Source organism: Eriocheir sinensis, chromosome 52 (genome assembly GCF_024679095.1).
Source record: "Eriocheir sinensis breed Jianghai 21 chromosome 52, ASM2467909v1, whole genome shotgun sequence".
NCBI lineage: Eukaryota > Metazoa > Arthropoda > Malacostraca > Decapoda > Varunidae > Eriocheir > Eriocheir sinensis.
In genome coordinates this window covers 1182039-1202109 of record NC_066560.1, presented here as the reverse complement: position 1 = coordinate 1202109, position 20071 = coordinate 1182039, and the positions used below count along the sequence as shown (strand labels likewise).

Genomic DNA, 20071 nt, shown 5'->3' with positions numbered 1-20071 from the left:
GTTAATTTACACTTCATTTTGCGCAGTGGCAGTATCGTAACAAATGAGGTTCATCCGAGGTGCGTTTTGCTGCCTATGCGTACAGCTCCCTTGTTTAGGGTATTGGGAAAGGAGCAATACGGCTACCCTCTGACTGGGAAGGTAGCCTACCCCATCCTCACCTTCACGTGGTGCGCACCGTTACTATACCCTGCGGGGTAGAACCAACGGGGAGGGGGGCAGCGACCATCAGCTGCTTTGTTTTAATCCTTTTAGCCTGGACAAGGAGCAAGTCTCCATAACACTACATTGGACTGGCCACCCATTGGTGGCCTCTAATACTTTTATTGAGTTTTTAGAGGCAGGAGCGATGGCCAGAGGGCAGCAGAAGAGAAAGGAATGTATGAGACTGGTGTCTATTAATGTGAATGGTTTAGGTGGTGAGGAAAAGAGGAGTGATGATTGAAAATTTTGTAAATGGTAGAGTGGATGTGTTGGGAGTGAGTGAAGCACATATTCGAGGAACTGGTGTGAGTGATGGTAGAGAGGTACGTGGGAGGGTGTGCCTGGGGGGGTTGTATGGACGGGGATGGATGAGAAGTATAGAGGCAGGAGTAAGGAAGGATGTGCTATTGTGATGTCTGAAAGAGTGTGGAATGGTGAGACTGATTATGGTTGGAAGGGATCAAGAATTGTGTGGGTGAAAGGAAAAGTAGGTTTAGAAAAGTATGCATGGGTGTGTATTTGTGCACCAGTAAATGTGAAAAGTAAAAAAGGACTGAGAGAAAGGGAAGCTTTTTGGGAGGAAGTGAATGCATGTTTGAAGAGTTTTGAGAAAGAAAGGAAACTTATCATGATGGGAGATATGAATGCTAAAGTGGGTGATGAATGTGTGATGGATGTGGTGGGAAAATGGGGGATACCTGGGAACAATGAACATGGAGAGTGCCTGGTGGATGTCTGTGCTGAGAGGGGAATGTTCCTAGCGAACACCTTCTTTCAGCACAAGAATATCCACCGACACACATGGAGGAGGGGAGAAGACTATGAGCAAAAAGGATTGATTGATTATGTGGCAGTAGATGAAAGGCTTAGAAAAGAAATTTGTGACGCAAAGGTAGTAAGAGGAATGTTCAATGGATCTGACCATCGTGCAGTGCTGGCAAAGTTAAAGATGAAAGAAAAGTGGGTGTTTGAAAAGAAAGGTGAAGTTAAAAAGGAAATACTGAAGATAGAAAAGTTACAGGAAAAAGAAATAGAAGATGAGTATAACCGTGAAATGGCAGAGGACTTAAGTGAAAAATGGGAAAGTGTAAAAGATAATACAAATATTGAAAAAGTTTTGGGAACATTTAAAGAAATAATGTTAACTACAACAAAAAAAGTGTTAGGGATGAAAGTGGTGCGATGGAAAAAGAAAAGGAAACTCATGGTGGACAGAAGAGATAAGGAGGATAGTAAAAGAGAAAAGGGAACTTTTAAGAAAACTCAAGAAAGAAATGTGGCTGAGCAAGTAAAAAGGGAAAGGAAAAAGAAATATAGAGAATGCAAAATGAAATTAAAACAAGCAATAAAAGAAAGTAAGAAGAGAGTTGATGGAAAAAGACTAAGTGAAAAATATAAAGGGAACAGGAAATCATATTGGAAAGAAGTAAAAAATGAAAGACATGCAGAAAATATCTCCCCAAGTAAAATAAATGAAGTTATGGATGAGAATGGAAAGATGCTGAAAGACGGGGAAGCTGTGAAAGAGAGATGGAGAGAATATTTCAAAAACTTAATGAATTTTGAGGATGGACGTCCAGCAGCTGTAACAGCAGCACTTTTGAGTAGAGGTAGAGGAGGAGTATAGAAAGAAAGAAGTATAACATATGAAGAAGTAAATCAGGCAATAAAAAGATTAAAAAATGGAAAGGCAGCAGGAATTGATGGAATCACAGCAGAAATGTTGAAGTGTGGAGGAGATGTAGTTTTAAATGGATGGTCAAGATATGGGAAGTAGCATGGGGGGGGGCAGCAGACTGGACGAAAGCCATCATTGTCCCAGTTTACAAGGGGAAAAGCAAGAGAAGGGAATGTGGGAGCTATAGAGGTATAAGTCTCCTGAGTATACCCGGAAAGGTATATGGAAAAGTCATAATAGAGAGGATGCAAAGACTTACAGAAGAGAAAATCACTGAAGAACAAGGAGGGTTCAGGAAGGGAAGGGGATGTGTGGATCAGATATTTGCCTTCAGGATTGTGGTAGAAAAAATAATAGCAAAAGGAAAGAAACTATACGCTGCCTTCATGGATTTGGAAAAAGCTTATGACAGAGTCGATTGGATTACATTGTGGGATGTTTTAAAGATTTATGGTGTGGGAGGAAAACTGCTTAGTGCAATGAAGTCTTTCTATGAGGATGCATCTGCATGTGTCAAAATTACTGGAGAAACAAGTGAACATTTTGAGATAAAAGTGGGCTTAAGACAAGGGTGTGTCATGTCACCATGGTTGTTCAATATCTATATGGATGGTGTTATTAGAGAAATGAAGGGCAAAGTTGGAGTAAGACTGTTCGATGAGGGAAGGAAGTGGGTACTGAATTCAATACTGTTTGCTGATGACACGGTGCTCATTGCAGAAAATGAAAGTGACCTACAAAATTTGGTCAGTGTTTTTGATAGTGTCTGTAACAGGAGAAAGCTGAAAGTAAATGTCAACAAAAGTAAAGTGATGGTTTTTAAGCAAAGTAGAAGTGAGGTTGTAGATTTTTTATGCCCATATAGAGTGGGAATTGAATGTGAAAAAGAATGCAAAATAATTTTGAATGGTGAAGAAATGGAGGAGGTCAAGTTTAAGTACCTTGGATCAGTTATGTGTAAGCATGGTGGTACGGAGGGAGAGATAAGAGAAAGGGCATTGCAAGGAAGAAGGGTGGTAGGGTCTTTGGGACGAATCATGAATGGCAGAAGTGTGAGCATGGAGGAAAAGAGGGATTTGAGAAATACAATAATAGTACCAACCCTCACATATGCAAGTGAAACGTGGGCCTGGAATGAAAGTCAGAGGTCTGGAGTGCAGGCAGTGGAAATGAGTTATTTGAGGAGTGCTTGTGGTGTGAGTAGAATGGATGGAATGAGTAATGAAAGTGTGTATGAGCGTTTTGGAATGTGTCACGGCGGTGAAGGGAAGAAGTGTGGAGTGGTGCAAGAAGTGAAGCAAGAAGTGAAGCGACAGACTTTAAAGTGGTTTGGCCACATGGAGTGAATGGAAGAGAGTAAGATGACCAGAAGGGTGTATGTGAGTGAGATAGAGGGAGGGAATGCTAGAGGATGACCTCCAGTGAAATGGAGGGATAGGGTGCAAGAGTATGTTAGGGAGAGGGGGGAAAGATCTTTGAGAAACTTTGAGCAGGCAAGGAGGGAGTGTCTGGATAGAGAAAGATGGAAACTCTTCTGCCGTGGCCATCCCCTGGTGGGAGCTCCTAGGAGCAGGCGTCAATGAAATGATGATGATGAATTAAAATTTCATTGAAAGTGAGAATGATACACCCAGAGCAGGTACTCAGTAAATATTGTAATATAAACAGAATCTTTTAAGAAGTCCAATTCTGCTTGATTTTGCAGAGCTTCCACGCAAGAAAGATTTTAATGAGGATAAGTTTCCAATTAGTCATTTGTTTTGTCTTGTGAAACAATAAATAAAACAATGAGAATGATCAACTACATTTATATTAACAATAGTATCACTTACTGTATTGAAGTGTAAATGTCAAAAGTCCCAGAGAAACGCAGGTGATTTACGATAATTGAAAGAATAGCTAAAACTCTGTGGGTACAAAGGCATAGTCAGTGGTGACATCTGGTAAGGATTAGCATACCCCAGTGGAGCATTCACAAACTCATTCATAACATTCACAAGCTGAAAAGTAGCAAGATTCACTTGCTATCTTAAATTTACACAATTTCACTAGGTATTCAAAAAAATAATCCAGGAGTAAATAATAAATGAAAAAATTAATTAAATTCATCTTACTGACCTCCTCCAATCCTGCAGTCACTTTTCACCTTTCTTGCATTTTATATTTGTAAGGAACCTAGACTTGCAAGTGATTATATACATAATGTACTGCAAAGTACAATTCATCTTAAAATCTAGACAACCTTTTTTAAATTCAGCAGAATTTAGTAAATTTAAGGAAAATTTACCTGTAGTCTGCATAAGACCACATCCAGTTCTAGAGCTGAGGGCCCCCGAGGCAATGAAGCTTTGGAAAGCGCTGCCTGTGCCTTTGGCTCTGCTTGCTGCTCTTTTGATGTCACCTGAAATTTAAAGATATACATCAGGGAAAAAGAAATGTGTATTTTCCAAGTTGTGCAACTATCTCAAGAGGACAAAAAGATATGCACATGCATGGTCACTCACACATATAATTATACCAGCACACACACACACACAAGAAAACAACTAAGATGTATATATGGAAGAGGTCAAAATAGATAAAGAGGAGATAAAAAAAAACTATTGGGGGAATTGGAAGAAGGGAAGGCCGTGGGCCTGGATGGAGTTTCAGGTTTTATACTTAAAGAATGCAGAAATGAGTTAGTTGGCCCGATATATGACATTATTAGGTGCTCAATTAAAACGGGCACAGTGCCTAGGGAGTGGAAGAGGGCAGAAGTGGTACCTATATACAAAAGTGGAAAAAAGGAAGAACCCCTAAATTACAGACCAGTGTCTCTGACCAGCGTAGTATGCAAAATATGTGAGAAATTAATAAAAGAACAATGGATGAGATTTCTAGAAGAACATAATCTAATCACAAACAATCAATATGGGTTTAGGAAAGGCCGCTCATGTGTGACAAACTTGCTGAGCTTTTACTCAAGAGTGACGGACAAATTACAGGAAAGAGTCGGATGGGTGGATTGCATTTACCTAGACTTAATGAAGGCATTTGATAAAGTTTCACATTCAAGACTGCTGTGGAAACTAGAAAATAAAAGAAGATTGAGAGGGAAGATGAAGTGCTGGATGGAAAGCTACTTAAGAGGAAGAGAGATGAGAACTGTGGTTAAGGACACTAGATCGGAATGGAGAACGGTGGAAAGTGGAGTGCCCCAGTGGTCGGTTTTAGCACCAGTACTCTTCCTAGTCTATATTAATGATATGCCAGAGGGAATAAACAGCTACATGAGCCTGTTCGTGGATGATGCTAAACTGCAAAGACATATAAGAAACAGTGAAGACTGCAAGGAGCTGCAAGAAGACCTCAACAAGATTTGGAAATGGAGTCAGAAATGGGAGATGAAATTCAGCGTGAAGAAATGTCATGTTATGGAAATGGGAAAAAGTGTAGAAAGACCAAAATGGACATATAAAATGGGAGATGGTGAAATATTAAAGAAAGTAAATGAAGAGAGAGACCTGGGAGTAATAATGCAAGATTATATGCAACCTGAAAGTCATATAAATCGGATCTTCGGTGATACATATAACATGGTGAGAAATATAGGCATAGCATTCCACTACATGGACAAAGAAATGATGGGAAAATTAATAACTACTATGATCAGACCTAAACTAGAATATGCGGAAACAGTGTGGTCTCCACATATGAAGAAACACATAGTAAAACTAGAAAGAATACAGAGGATGGCAACAAAAATGGTTCCAGAACTGGAGGGACTGACATATGAAGAGAGACTAAAGGAAATGGACTTGCCAACACTAGAACAAAGAAGAGAAAGAGGAGACCTAATACAAATATATAGGCTATTGAGTAAAATGGAAGAAGTAGATAACGAGAAATTGCTACTAAGAGAGGAACCTTCCAGCAGGAATACAAGAGGACATAGTAAAAAGTTGAGGAAGGGAAGATGCTCAAGAGACATAAAGAAATATAGCTTCCCACAAAGAAATATAGAGGTTTGGAACAGACTAAGTGAAGAAATAGTATCGGCGACGAGTGTGCAAAGTTTCAAGGAAAAGTTGGATAATTATAGATACGGAGACGGGACCACACGGGCGTAAGCCCAGGCCCTGTAAAACTACAACTAGGTAAATACAACTAGGTAAATACACATACACACACAGGAGTTATGAAATTTGTACCAGAATGCAAACCCAAAGAAAAAGGAAAAAAAGGATTGGTTTAATACAGAATGTGCTAAGGCAAAAGAAAAAAGACATAAAGCATGGAAAATATTGAAAAGAAATAAAAACCAAAGGAATAAAGAAGATTATAAGGTAGCGAGGAATGAATATGCGAAAATAAGGAGAAAAGAAGAAAAGGGATATGATTTTATAGATTCATAAATGGAAAGATCAAACCAACGGGAAAAACAGAAAGATTGAGAGACAGGAATGTGATAATCGAAGTTCCTGAAGACATGACTGAGCTACTGAACAAAAAGTTCCAGCAAATTTTTACAAAAGGATAAAAATTCAACGAACCACAAGAAAACAAGATAGAAGCTCATATAGAAGAAGTCACAGTAAATCAAGAGGAGATACATAAAATGATGGAGGAGCTGGAAGTGAGGAAAGCTGTAGGAGCAGATGGAGTCCCAGGTTATATATTGAAAGAATGAAGAAATGAGCTGGTTGGACTGGTATATGATATCATTAAATGCTCAATAACAACTGGTACAGTGCCTAAGGAGTGGCGGAGGGCCGAAGTGGTCCCCACATACAAAAGTGGCAAGAAGGAAGAACCCCTGAACTACAGACCCACATCATTGACCAGTGTAGTATGTAAAATATGTGAGAAAGTGATAAAGAAACAATGGACGAGATTTCTAGAAGAGCATAATATAATCACAAGTAAACAATATGGCTTCAGAAAAGGGCTCTCATGTGTAACAAACTTACTGAGCTTTTACTCAAGAGTGACAGACAAAATACAGGAAAAGGACGGAAGGGTTGATTGTGTTTACTTTGACCTGAAGGCGTTTGACAAAGTTCCACATACAAGACTGCTATGGAAGCTGGAAAATAAAGGAGGATTGAAAGGGAAAATGAAGAACTGGATGGAAAGCTACCTTAGGGGAAGAGAGATGAGAACAGTGGTAAAGGACATAAAATCAGAATGGAGAACTGTAGATAGTGGAGTGTCTCAGGGATCAGTATTGGCACCAGTACTTTTCCTGGTATATGCCAGAGGGGGTAGACAGTTATATGAGCCTGTTTGCAGACGATGCAAAACTGCTAAGACATAAGAAACAGTAAAGATTGTGAAATTCTGCAAGATGACTTGAACAAGATTTGGAAATGGAGTATTAAATGGGAGATGGATTTCAATGTGAAATGTCATGTAATGGAAATGGGAAAGAGCAAAGGGAAACCAAAATGGACATATAAAATGGGAGATGGAGAAATATTAAAGAAAGTTCAAAAAGAGAGAGATCTGGGTGTGACAATACAAGATAATCAACAGCCTGAGAGTCATGTTAATCAGATATTTGGTGATATGTATAATATAGTGAGAAATACAGGATTAGCATTCCACTACATGGATAAGGATGTGATGAAAAAGTTAATAACCACTATGATTAGGCCGAAACTGGAATATGCGGAGGCAGTGTGGTCTCCCCATAAGGAGAAACACAAAAAAAATAGAAAGAATACAAAGGATGGCAACAAAAATGGTTCCAGAACTGGAGGGATTGACATATGATGAAAGATTAAAGGAAATGGACCTACCAACACTAGAACAAAGAGAAAGGGGAGACCTAATACAAATTTATAAATTATTGGGCAAAATGGAAGAAGTAGATAATGAGGAGTTACTGCTAAAAGAAGGAATAAACACCAGGAACACAAGAGAACACAGTAAAAATTTGAGGAAAGGAAGATGCTTGAAAAACATAAAGAAATATAGCTTCCCGCAAAGAAATATAGAGGTTTGGAACAGACCAAGTGAGGATGTAGTATCGGTGAGGAGTGTGCAAAGCTTTAGGAAAAGTTGGACAAATACAGACACGGAGACGGGACCACACGAGCGTAAGCCCAGGCCCTGCAAAACTACAACTAGGTAAATACAACTAGGTAAATACACACACACACACACACATAATACAAGACACTGGTTTTGGACAATACATTAATGCACTGCTGAGCAGTGAGGAGTTGAAACTGAATAAGTGGGAGTAAATGTTCATAACCCTCATTATTGTATATTTCTGCTTATATTAGTTACATATTTATACTAATGCAACACAAAATTTTCTCAAAAAGATGATACTGGCCTCAATTTTTTCTTAATATCAAATAGTAGTGTCAGGAAATCAGGTAGTATGAGGTGCGTGAAATTGTCGAATTGGAGCAGTGGGGTCACCCTGGTTGTGTATCCCAGGGCCAGCCTCAGATGCACTCTAGTCTATAACTTGAACTCTACAGAAACTATCTCATAGTTGACAGCTTTTCAGGTGTCCGAATGTGGCGCTGCATATATAGCCAATATGATCTGTTTGAGAGGGAGTCTGGATTGAGGGGGGGCTGCAGCAAAACTAAAACTCTCCTACTATTCATCTCAGCCTGTAGAGCACGTAGTTGCCAGCTTGCCTGTTCGGGAACCGAGATATGTTTGAGATGAGTTGTTCAAAAACCAAGGTTCCACTGTATCATTTAGTTTTAAGGACAGAGCACCTAGTCTGGACCATAGGGTCTGTGTAGTCTGAATATCTATGTAAATCTATCAAATCTCTCTCTCTCTCTCTCTCTCTCTCTCTCTCTCTCTCTCTCTCTCTCTCTCTCTCTCTCTCTCTCTCTCTCTCTCTCTCTCTGACTTACCTTCATGAATATTCCATGGGCCAGCCTCCTTCTTATCTTTGATTTGCAGGAACCACTTAACAGCTACCAGTAAGTCTGTCATCTTTTCTTTCAGGTACTGTAAGCAAGTGTGGCCTCCCAGTGTAACTTCCTGCATGCTTACAGCATCTACTGATTCCATCTTGCACTCCCCTCCGACATAAGCATATAGTTTCCGAGCAATTAAACAGAGGGTATCAAATTTTTCTCTGTATGTCTTGAGGTGGATGAGTATGTGGTGTCTGTGGATTGATATTATTGCTATTAATTTTTGAGCTGATTAGATGAAAACAATCAATATCCATTTTTAAGGTGACTATATCAATTCCTAAATGAGCACATAGCAGAACCTAAACTCAATACAAGATAGGTACCAAAGAAATTCTCATTAAATGGAATTTGCTCTAAATGGAGGTGTAATTTCAATGCAATTTATTGACTTGGGATTGATGGGACTTTTTTTGTAGGGGGAGTCAGCTCAAGGGAATAATTAAAAACATACAAAATATACTGTTTTAGTGCTTTTCCTGCAAGCAAAAGACAATAAAAGTCAGTTTTGATTAGGAAGGAGTAACAAAGCAGAGATAACCCATGGATGAGAAGCAGCTATACACTCTCCACAGTGGAGAGTTGTCAAGCATACTTCCTTTGCCACAAATGCTCACATACAAGCTCATATTTTTATTATGAAACAAAGAAACATATTTAGATGACTTTAATGATGCTGAAACTCTTGTTAATGTGGATATGAAAGATGTAACAGAATACTGTTACTGTCTACATTCAGTCAACTGACACAGGAAGGTGCAGCTGTGGCCTGTGAGTAACATAAACACAACACAACACAGCAGTGACACACTTGCAAGTCGCTACCCAACCATCATGGTAGAATCTAAAGACTCTTGCAGATAATTTGCTTGCCTCTTGCAGTTTCCTTAGTGAATGACCCCCCCCCCCCCCCTTACACACACACACACACACACACACACACACACACACACACACATGGGTCCGCTTCTTGGTGCTCATTAACAACGCCTCATGGACACACCGCATCACTGGAAATATGTTGTGACGACAGCACTTAAGGCCCCCGCAACAACCGGGATCCTGACTATGCACCTCTTCAACCGTCGCTCGACAACCTTCAGGCATGGACGGTTGACAACAGTGCCACTATCAACCACACCAAGACCATGGTGATGCACGTTTGCACGTCCAAGAGAGATGTGCCACCTCCGCTGCTGTCTATTGGCTCACACCACCTTCAGGTTGTCCAGTCCACCAAACTACTCGGCATCACTGTGGACTACCAGCTCAACTGGAAGCTCCACATCTCCAACACCGTCAGAGCAGCCTCCTACAAGCTGTACATGCTGTGTAGACTCAGGACGTTGGGGGCACCGGGTGCTGAGCTGTGCAGTATTTATTCATCATTCATATTGCCAAAGCTAATGTATGCCTCCCCGGCGTGGTCATCATCCCTTACCCTCACCCAACAACAGCAGCTTGAGAGGGTTCAAAAGAGGGCATTCAGGGTCATTTTAGGCCCTGACTACCACACCTACGACAATGCCCTGGCCACCCTGAGTCTCCCGAGGCTCTCTGACAAGCACCAGGACGCCCTCAGAAAATTCGGAATCTCCCTGCTTCACCATCCTTGCCACCGCCACCTCCTGCCATCCGATGTGCCTCCCCCCCACCCGCTTCACCAGACACCACAACAAACTCAACCCCTTCAGAGCGCCGCGAACCGACCGTTACAAACGTAGCGCAGTGCCCGCGATGGTGCGGATGATAAACAATGCCCAGTGACAGTCATACCCTAAGGGCCATGTGGAGATTAGCACCTCGCCTCTACCCTCTAAGTGCCCCTTCACACCACCTCCCTCCCTTATGTCTATTTTAGCTCCCATACCACCCCCCACCCTCTCCCTCCCTCTAGTGTAGCCTATTTACTATTAGTTTCTTGTATTTTTAATTTGTATATTTTCAGCCTAACGGCTGCCTTACATTAATAAACCTATTATTATTATTATTATTATTATTATTATTATTATTATTATTATTATAATACATGCACACAAAAAGATTTGGGAGTAATGATGCAAGACACACTATCCCCAGAAAAGCACATAAACAAGCTGTTTGGAGAAACCTACAGGATGATGCAAAATATAAGGGTATCATTCCATTTTATGGACAAAGAAATGATGAAGAAAATAATAACAGCAAGGATAAGGCCAAAACTTGAATATGCTGCAGTTGTGTGGTCGCCTCACAAAAAGAAGGATATGAGAAAGTTGGAAAGGATACAGAGAATTGCAACTAAAATGGTCCCAGAACCCTCGAATATGATGTATGAAGACAGATTGAAGGAGATGGACTTGACGACACTGGAACAAAGAAGGGAGGGAGGAGATCTGATCACGCTGTATAAGTTAGTAAATAAGTTTGATGAGGTGGATAGAGATGATCTCTTCTTAACTGTGAGAATGCAGGGGCTGAGAGGACATAGGAAGAAACTTAATAAAGGAACCTGTTTGAGTGACTTAAAAAAGTACAGTTTTCAACATCGAAGTGTTAACACATGGAACAGCTTGTGGGAAGAAGTGGTGGAGGCGAACAGTGTCCAACAAATGAAGGAAAGGCTGGATAAATGTAGATATGGAGATGGGACTATTAGAGCTTAGCTCGGGCCCGGTAGACTACAAATAGGTAAATACAAATAGGTAAATACACAAACACACACTGACTTCAAAAGGTAGTTGCAGACATCAGCATCTGTGTACCATTCTGGTAGGGTCTGAACAAGTCTGTGACGAAAGGATCTGCCAATGTATTCCTTGCACATCTGGCTGGTGTAGATGCCCTCATCTTGTAGTTTGCCCAGCATAGCCTTGATCTGCCTACATTGACAAAAAAAAAAAAAAAAGAATGGTCAGGTAAAATTCTTATCAACATTATATAGCTTTACCTTGTTAACTAAAGGAAAATGTACAACATGTATCAGCATAGTAATTGCATGTAACACATTAACTAAGATGTGGGGAAAAATTACAACTGGAAAACTTAGGTAGAAAGTGCAAAATGCATTATTCAGTGGCCAAGGATAAAATTAGGATGAGGGTGAATAGATATGATAGTAGGATAATAGGACAGAGTTTTGTCCTAATACCATCCACTAATGATATCATGATGGAGCTGTTGGTTGAGGTACTTGTAACAACCATCAACCTTAAGGGAAGGTGATGACTGCTTATAAACTGCCTGGTCGATCAACTACCACACTGACTTTACACAAGGAGGTTCACTGGCTGACCCTTCACCTCTTGCTGTGCTGCTTCCTGTACTATTTTATGGGAAAAAAATGTCTGTAGTGGAGAAAGCAAGGATTGTCACACTCCATAAATAAGACGAGTCTCTAGCCAAAATGGGACGACGTCTTTAAATGTCCAAAACAAAGCATCCATCTGGGTCAGACATGCTAAGAATGGAGACTGGGAGCCTGCCTTGAAGAGGAGTATGGGCTCATGGAGGGAGAATAAGTTATCAAACACAGACATCCTGCTTTGAACAATTCTGATGGTAGAGCTTTTCATTAGAGGTAAAAATTAAGTTGGGGGCATATGCGATACCCAGTGCTCATTTCTGTTGCATTGGCCCTTTGAACCTGTGGTGGATAAGAACTCATTTTTCCCAGGACACCAGGCCAGTGTAACATACAGCTTATCACAGTTTACCTTCCCCAGGTTTCCCCAGGTACCCATTTATTGAGCAGCACGCAAGGGAGGACTAACAACTGGGTGAGCTACGCACCAACTGCCCAGGCAGAGATTCGAACCTTCATTTAATTCATAGCTATTCCCGCTAACCACTGCACCCCGGAGGTGCTGCTAAAATCATCAAGATTGAGAACCACAAACTGTGTAAAGACATCCTTATTATTCATGAATAACTGAAGTTTGACTCCCAAAATGTAACATACCTAGAAAACAATGCTGACCATTGCCATAAAGGCTATGGGATTAGCCTATGCTAGATAATACAAAGATTGGATCATGAAGGACTGGAAACATGTGTTTTCCAATGAGCTACTTCTGCATCACGAGGGCAATTGTGAAGACAAGTGCTATGATCAAAAAGGTTTGACAGAAACAATCCCACATTTATGGTATCCATCCAAAGTCATGATATGAAGGTGTTTTAGCAGTTATGATAGCCATGGAAAGTTGTAACTCCTTTGTAAAAGTACAACCATGAGAAGCAACAATCCCATATCTAAGTGTTAAGGGAGAAGTTGCTGCCAATCCATTCAATTCTCAAGAGGGAATTTCATGGAAGATGGTGCCTCATGCCATTGAGGAAAGAGGGCAATGGATTTCTTTAATAACAATGACATTCAAGTCTTTGTGCGGTATTCTTAAACGCTACCAACACCCACACCAACTATTTGCAAAGGACGAAAACATGATCAATCGTATTCTAGAGATTATTTTGGGGGTTTCAGGGTTTAGAAGAAGGGTCAAACTATCACCAGGGTCACTAAACTACCCCCTGGAAAGGCCCATAACCCCTACAAAAGCCATGCCAAAAGTGTGTGCTTGGACGCCGAAATGTTTAAAAATATGGCCCTTAGATTGGCCTGGTAAGTCATCACACCTTTATCTCATAAGAGAATGGAAGGCCGTACATGAAAAGGCGCCTATGATCCATCGATATACTGTCTGTCATCAGGCTGAAAGAAGCTATCAAGTGTAGTGCATGGAACTCAACAGATACTATTTTTGTAAACCTACTCACTCAATACCAATTAATTTTGTACTTAACCAAGGAAACATGTCTAAATACTAATGAAAGTATATTTAGTTTATAAAAAAAATATTATTTCAGTCATTCGGTGGTTCATTTACAAAATATAAGGTAAAATAGGCCAAAATAAATGCATCCTAATTTCATGTATGGCCCCTGAACAGCTCATTACCGCTAGGTCAGGGTAGGCAGTGGCTGAATGGATGGCAAGATGGCCCCGCGTTCAGGAGGACGCGAGTTCAATTCCCGACTGTTGTCACCAAGCTGGGATTTTTCAGCTGCCCCCGAGTGGCTTAAAACTACCCACAAGCTGTCCAGAAGACCACCAATCAACCCGGACTCTAGATTCTAGGATTAAAGATGAGCTCCGGGAGGGCAGCATGAGCCAATGCAAGATGGCGCCACTATAAACACTCGCCTGCGCCAGAATGGGCTGTAATTGCCATCAGGCCCCACCAGGAAGAAGCCTTGGACCGACCATCAGGATCCACCAGGAAGAAGCCTACCGGCGCAATAGGCTACGACGTAAAAAAAAAAAAAAAAAAAAAAAAAAAAAAAAAAAAAAAGTCTAATCGACATTACACGCAATGGTATGTCACATTAGGCAAAATCCTCTCACCATTGTACAGGTCACCCTAAGTGTTCAATGAAACAATTTATAATATTTTGTGTATACGAGCAACCTAAATTATTACCCATTTGTCAAGTACAAGTACTGCAGTCTGATACCAGTACTGTATTGTATAGCTGGTACTATTAGCACCAGTGACGGTACCATTACCAGCCCAGCCTCCTACCACCAACATTGCCTGTTTGTTTATGTTATCAGCTGAACAGCTGTTTGTAGTTATGACCCAGTTTTTATTACCCATCTCATAACTTGTTACATAATTTTTATAGAACAAACCATTCATTAGTAAATAATTCGCATGGTATGATTAAGTTAAAAAAGCAATGGCAGACACTTTGTGGTGAGTACCTAACTTTAAAGTGACTACATAATTGTGAGAAGTTTACATAAATTACAGAACAGTTTATGGTTTGTATAGCTGATGGATGATGCTATTTATGATGCTTTATGCTGCTCTATGCATGTATAGATCATGTTTTCCTTAGAAAAAGATGAATTGGCTGCGGATAGACTGTGAATGTTTGGAATGGGCCCATGAATATTCCCTTGTGGCTGCCTTTGTGCCATTGTGGGAAGATACGTGAATGTGTGAATCCACGAGTAGTGAACCCACAAATGCAGGGAGACAGGTGAAGTCAGTGATGGCTTCTAAGCAAGAAATGAGTTTCACTGGTGCCATTTGCAGCTGAAAGTCTGAGAGGTATAGTGAGGTACTGGTACCTGCTTAACGGTACTGGTGTTGTCAACAAACATCTCAATGGCTGCTGACTCTGGAAAAGATTGACCTACTGGCCTGTCATTTTAGTCAAATGGTGACAATCCAAGAACTGGGCAAGCAGCCCCCAACCCCTCCCTCGATTTATCGCTTCAAGACTAGAGAATGTGCTAGTCTCAGAGGACACTCAAGAGACATCTGAGGGGTGTGAACACCAGAGAGGCACCAGGTCCTGATGGCATGAGCCCACACCTATTGTGGCAAAGCTACAATGAGCTCACCAGCCCCCTTGCCTGCAGACAGTGGAAGAAGGCCAGTCACACCCATACACAAGAAAAATCTAGGTCTGAGCCAGGCAACTACAGACCCACCTCACTCCTCTCAATCATCAGTAAAATACTTGAGAGGATCATCAGGGAGCAGCTGACAGGCTAACTCGAGGAGAACAACCTGCAGTCACCAAAGCAATCCTGACATGACGCCCTTGATGCCAGCCACCCCTTCCTCGTGACATAGCTGGAGCCTTCAATTGTGTGTGGCACCACTGTCCGACAGCGAAGCTCAAGCAACTGGGCATCATGGGGGACCTGCTGCATGTGTTCTCCAGTTACCTGTCAGGTAGAAGCCTCCACATGGCAGTGAATGGAAGCACCTTGGCCAGCTTCCCGGTGGAGGCCTCCGTTCCACAGGGACCTATCCTGTGGAATATATACCCTAAGAACCTTCTGCAAACCGTCCCGGTAGCAAGTGCCTATGCCAACGACTGCATCCTCTCCAGAACATATAGGGGGGAGGAAGCCCAGGACATGATAAAGTCTGTCAACAGACAGTTGGCAGACATAAAGGCCTGGGGAGAGAGGTGGTAAGTCAGGTTTGCCCTGACAAAACTCAGGTCATGGTAATATCATGTTCTCGGGAAGATGCAAGGCAACTCCACGGCATGCTGAGATTCGGGAACGACACCATCCCTCTGCAGGCCAGCACTGACATCCTAGACATGGAGGTGGACTCTCAGCTGCTCTTTAACCCCCACCTTGAAAGGGTGGTGCATAAAGCCTCCCAGAAGGTGACCTGCTGCAGTGCATGAAGCACCTCCTTGACAATGATGGTCTGAACACTATAAAAGGCATAAGTCAGGCCAGTGATGGAATACATGCTGCTCACCACAATGTCTAGTGCCCACTGCCACCTCAACCTGCTGGGCAAGGTGTAAGGAGGGGCAGAGGCCCTCATCAGCGGCACCGAGCACCAATGACCATGGCAGTGGGAGAGGCAGCAGCGATATCACCAACACCAACAACCACACGAGCGATGGGCAGGACCAGCCATGAACCAGATGGACAGCCTGGAGCACCGTTGGAGAGTTGCTGCCCAGACAGTGCTGCACAAGGCACAAGTGGGTCAAGTGCCTCACCTGATGGACCTGAGGGCTACTTAAGAGGCTTGAGTGCAGCACGAAAACAAAGGTAAGCAAACACCTCCCTTCTGAGAGTGCCAAGGGCCCACTCCAGCACCCACCAGCATGCCTTTTCCATTGCAGAAGTGGTGTGGTGGAACAACCTCACTGCTGGTGTGAACATGACACATGTATGTGCTTGCAACCACCAATAAGTTTATCTGAGCAATGCGATAGTTTCATTCACATGTTTAGATGCTCAGCTGGTGAGGAAGGAATGGAGCTGAGAGTGAAGGAGGTCGAGTGAGATGCCTGATGGTGTACGGCAGGAAAGAGTTTGCCTTCTTTCTCGGTCAAGAGCCATGTGACGGCATACAGTCAAACCTCACCATTTGCGCACATATGGGCAGTCTGAAGGTGCGCAAATGGCGAATGCGCAAATGGTGAACTTAATAACCTTAGGGGAAAAATACATATGGGCGGTCATGGCCCAAAACCCCCTACCAGAAAAAAAACAAAAAAAAAGTCTGCTGGCAGGAAACACGTTAATAGCGTCTTCCATTTAGCATAACCCGTTTCTGGGTCGTGATCTGTGGAGTCCCTTGATAGATAGAGGGACGCTTTCACAGTCATTTTGTTTGTTTTGATCGTTACCAATGGCGGTGATCGCCACTATAGTATTTCCACGTAAAACTGGCCGATGGGGTAGTGGCGGCTGCGGGGTTAGCCTAGCCCCGCACCTTGCCACACACTCTCAACACCTCTCGCTTCCTCTGCAGCCGCCACTACCCCATAGGCCAGTTTCACGTGGAAAACTATAGCGTCGAACGCTGCCATTGGTAACGATCAAAACAAACAAAGTGACTGTGAAAGAGGCCCAGAGTCCCGACAACCTAAGATTTGGACGCCATTATTGGCCCTGTTTTCGCCGCACTTTTCAAATACTAGCACACGCTCTCACGGAGAAAACAGGGCCAATAATGGCGTCCGAATCTTAGGTTGTTGGGACTCTATCACTTCCACCTTCTGTGCTATGGTCATCATCGGGTTCTTCCGGGGTTTAGGCTTCGATGACGCTGGATGTGGCATGAAGGTGGTGCAAAAGTGAGGCAGAAAACATTGAATAATCGCAGTCACCACGAGACCAGGAGAGGTGATCGGGCAATGGTGGGAAACGACATGTTGTGTACGTTGGTAGTGTTCTTCACTGGCGGCAGAGGGTGTGCGGGTGGTAGACAGCTGTATGTAGCTCACCAGCTTCGTCACCACCATCACTTTCGTCACCACTACCACTATCACCACCACCACCACCTTCATCACCACAACCACCTTAACCGCCACCACCGTCTTCATCACCACCACCACCTTCATCACCACCACCACCTTCATAACCCCCACCACCTTCATAACCCCCACCACCTTCATAACCCCCACCACCTTCATAACCCTCACCACCTTCATAACCACCACCACCTTCATAACCCTCACCACCTTCATAACCCCCACCACCTTCATAACCCTCACCACCTTCATAACCACCACCACCTTCATAACCCCCACCACCTTCATAACCCCCACCACCTTCATCACCCCCACCCCCGTCATAACCTCCCCACCACCTTCATAACCCCACCACCTTCATAACCACCACCACCTTCTCACAACTCCCACCACCTTCATATAACCCCACCACCTTCATAACCCCCACCACCTTCATAACCACCACCACCTTCATAACCCCCACCACCTTCATAACCCTCACCACCTTCATAACCCTCACCACCTTCATAACCCCCACCACCATCATAAACCCCACCACCTTCATAAACCCCACCACAATCATAACCCACCACCTTCATAACCAACACCAGCTTCATAACCCCCACCACCTTCATAACCACCACCACCTTCATAACCCCCACCACCTTCATAACCCCCACCACCTTCATAACCACCACCACCTTCATAACCCCCACCACCTTCATAACCACCACCACCTTCATAACCCCCACCACCTTCATAACCCCCACCACCTGCATACCCCCCACCACCTTCATAACCCCCACCACCTTCATAACCACCCACCACCTTCATAACCCCCACCACCTTCATAACCACCACCACCTTCATAACCCCACCACCTTCATAACCACCACCTCCTTCATAACCCCCACCACCCCACCACCCACTTTACCACCACCACCTTCATAACCCCCACCACCTTCATAACCACCACCACCTTCATAACCCCCACCACCATCAAACCCCCCACCACCAACATCACCACCACCACCTTCATCACCACCACCACCTTCATAACCCCCCACACCTTCATAACCGCCATCACCTTCATCACCCCCACCACCTTCATAACCCCCACCACCTTCATAACCCCCACCACCTTCATCACCACCACCACCTTCATAACCCCCACCACCTTCATAACCACCACCACCTTCATAACCCCCACCACCTTCATAACCACCACCACCTTCATCACCACCACCACCTTCATAACCCCCACCACCTTCATAACCCCCACCACCTTCATCACCCCCACCACCTTTATAACCCCCACCACCTTTATAACCCCCACCACCTTCATAACCCCCACCACCTTCATAACCACCACCACCTTCATAACCCCCACCACCTTCATCACCACCACCACCTTCATCACCACCACCACCTTTATCACCACCACCACCTTCATCACCACCACCACCTTCATAACCCCCACCACCTTCATAACCCCCACCACCTTCATAACCCCACCACCTTCATAACCCCACCACCTTCATAACCCCCACCACCTTCATAACCCCCACCACCTTCATAACCCCCACCACCTTCATAACCCCCACCACCTTCATAACCCCCACCACCTTCATAACCCCCACCACCTTCATAACCCCCACCACCTTCATAACCCCCCACACCTTTCATAACCCCCACCACCTTCATAACCCCACCACCTTCATAACCAATCCCCACCACCTCATAACCCCCACCACCTTCATAACCCCACCACCTTCATAACTCCCCACCACCTTCATAACCGTCACCACCTTCATAACCCCCATCACCTTCATAACCCCCACCACCTTCATAACCACCACCACCTTCATAACCCCACCACCTTTATCACCCCCACCACCTTCATAACCCCACCACCTTCATAACCCCCACCACCTTCATAACCCCCACCACCTTCATAACTCCCCACCACCTTCATAACCCCCACCACCTTCATAACCACCACACACCACCTTCATAACCCCCACCACCTTCATAACCACCACCACCTTCATAACCCCCACCACCTTCATAACCCCCACCACCTTCATAACCCCCACCACCTTCATAACCCCCACCACCTTCATAACCCACCCCACCATCATAACCCCCCCCACCTTAATAACCCCCACCACCTTCATAACCCCCACCACCTTCATAACCCCCACCACCTTCATAACCCCAACCACCTTCATAACCCCACCACCTTCATAACCCCCATCACCTTCATAACCCCCACCACCTTCAGAACCCCCCCCACCTTCATAACCCCACCACCTCATAACCACCACCACCTTCATCACCACCACCACCTTCATAACCCTGCACTCACCTTCATAACCCCCACCACTCTCTATAACCCTCACCACCTTCATAACCACCACCACCTTCATAACCCCCACCACCTTCATAACCCCCACCACCTTCATAACCCCCACCACCTTCATAA

The 20071-nt window shown here is 43.7% G+C and overlaps 1 protein-coding gene across 1 annotated transcript in view; it reads right to left on the bottom strand.

The window, feature by feature from the left end:
• Positions 1-20071, bottom strand: part of LOC126982867 (DNA-directed RNA polymerase I subunit RPA2-like) — a 145642-nt gene that overhangs the window by 91490 nt on the left and 34081 nt on the right. Inside the window, exons 7-9 of the mRNA XM_050835139.1 lie at positions 11529-11681; positions 8755-9014; positions 4170-4283 (exon numbers count right to left, since the gene is read on the bottom strand). Of these exons, the coding sequence (XP_050691096.1) occupies positions 4170-4283; positions 8755-9014; positions 11529-11681 (527 nt within the window). The remainder of the gene's footprint in view (positions 1-4169; positions 4284-8754; positions 9015-11528; positions 11682-20071) is intronic.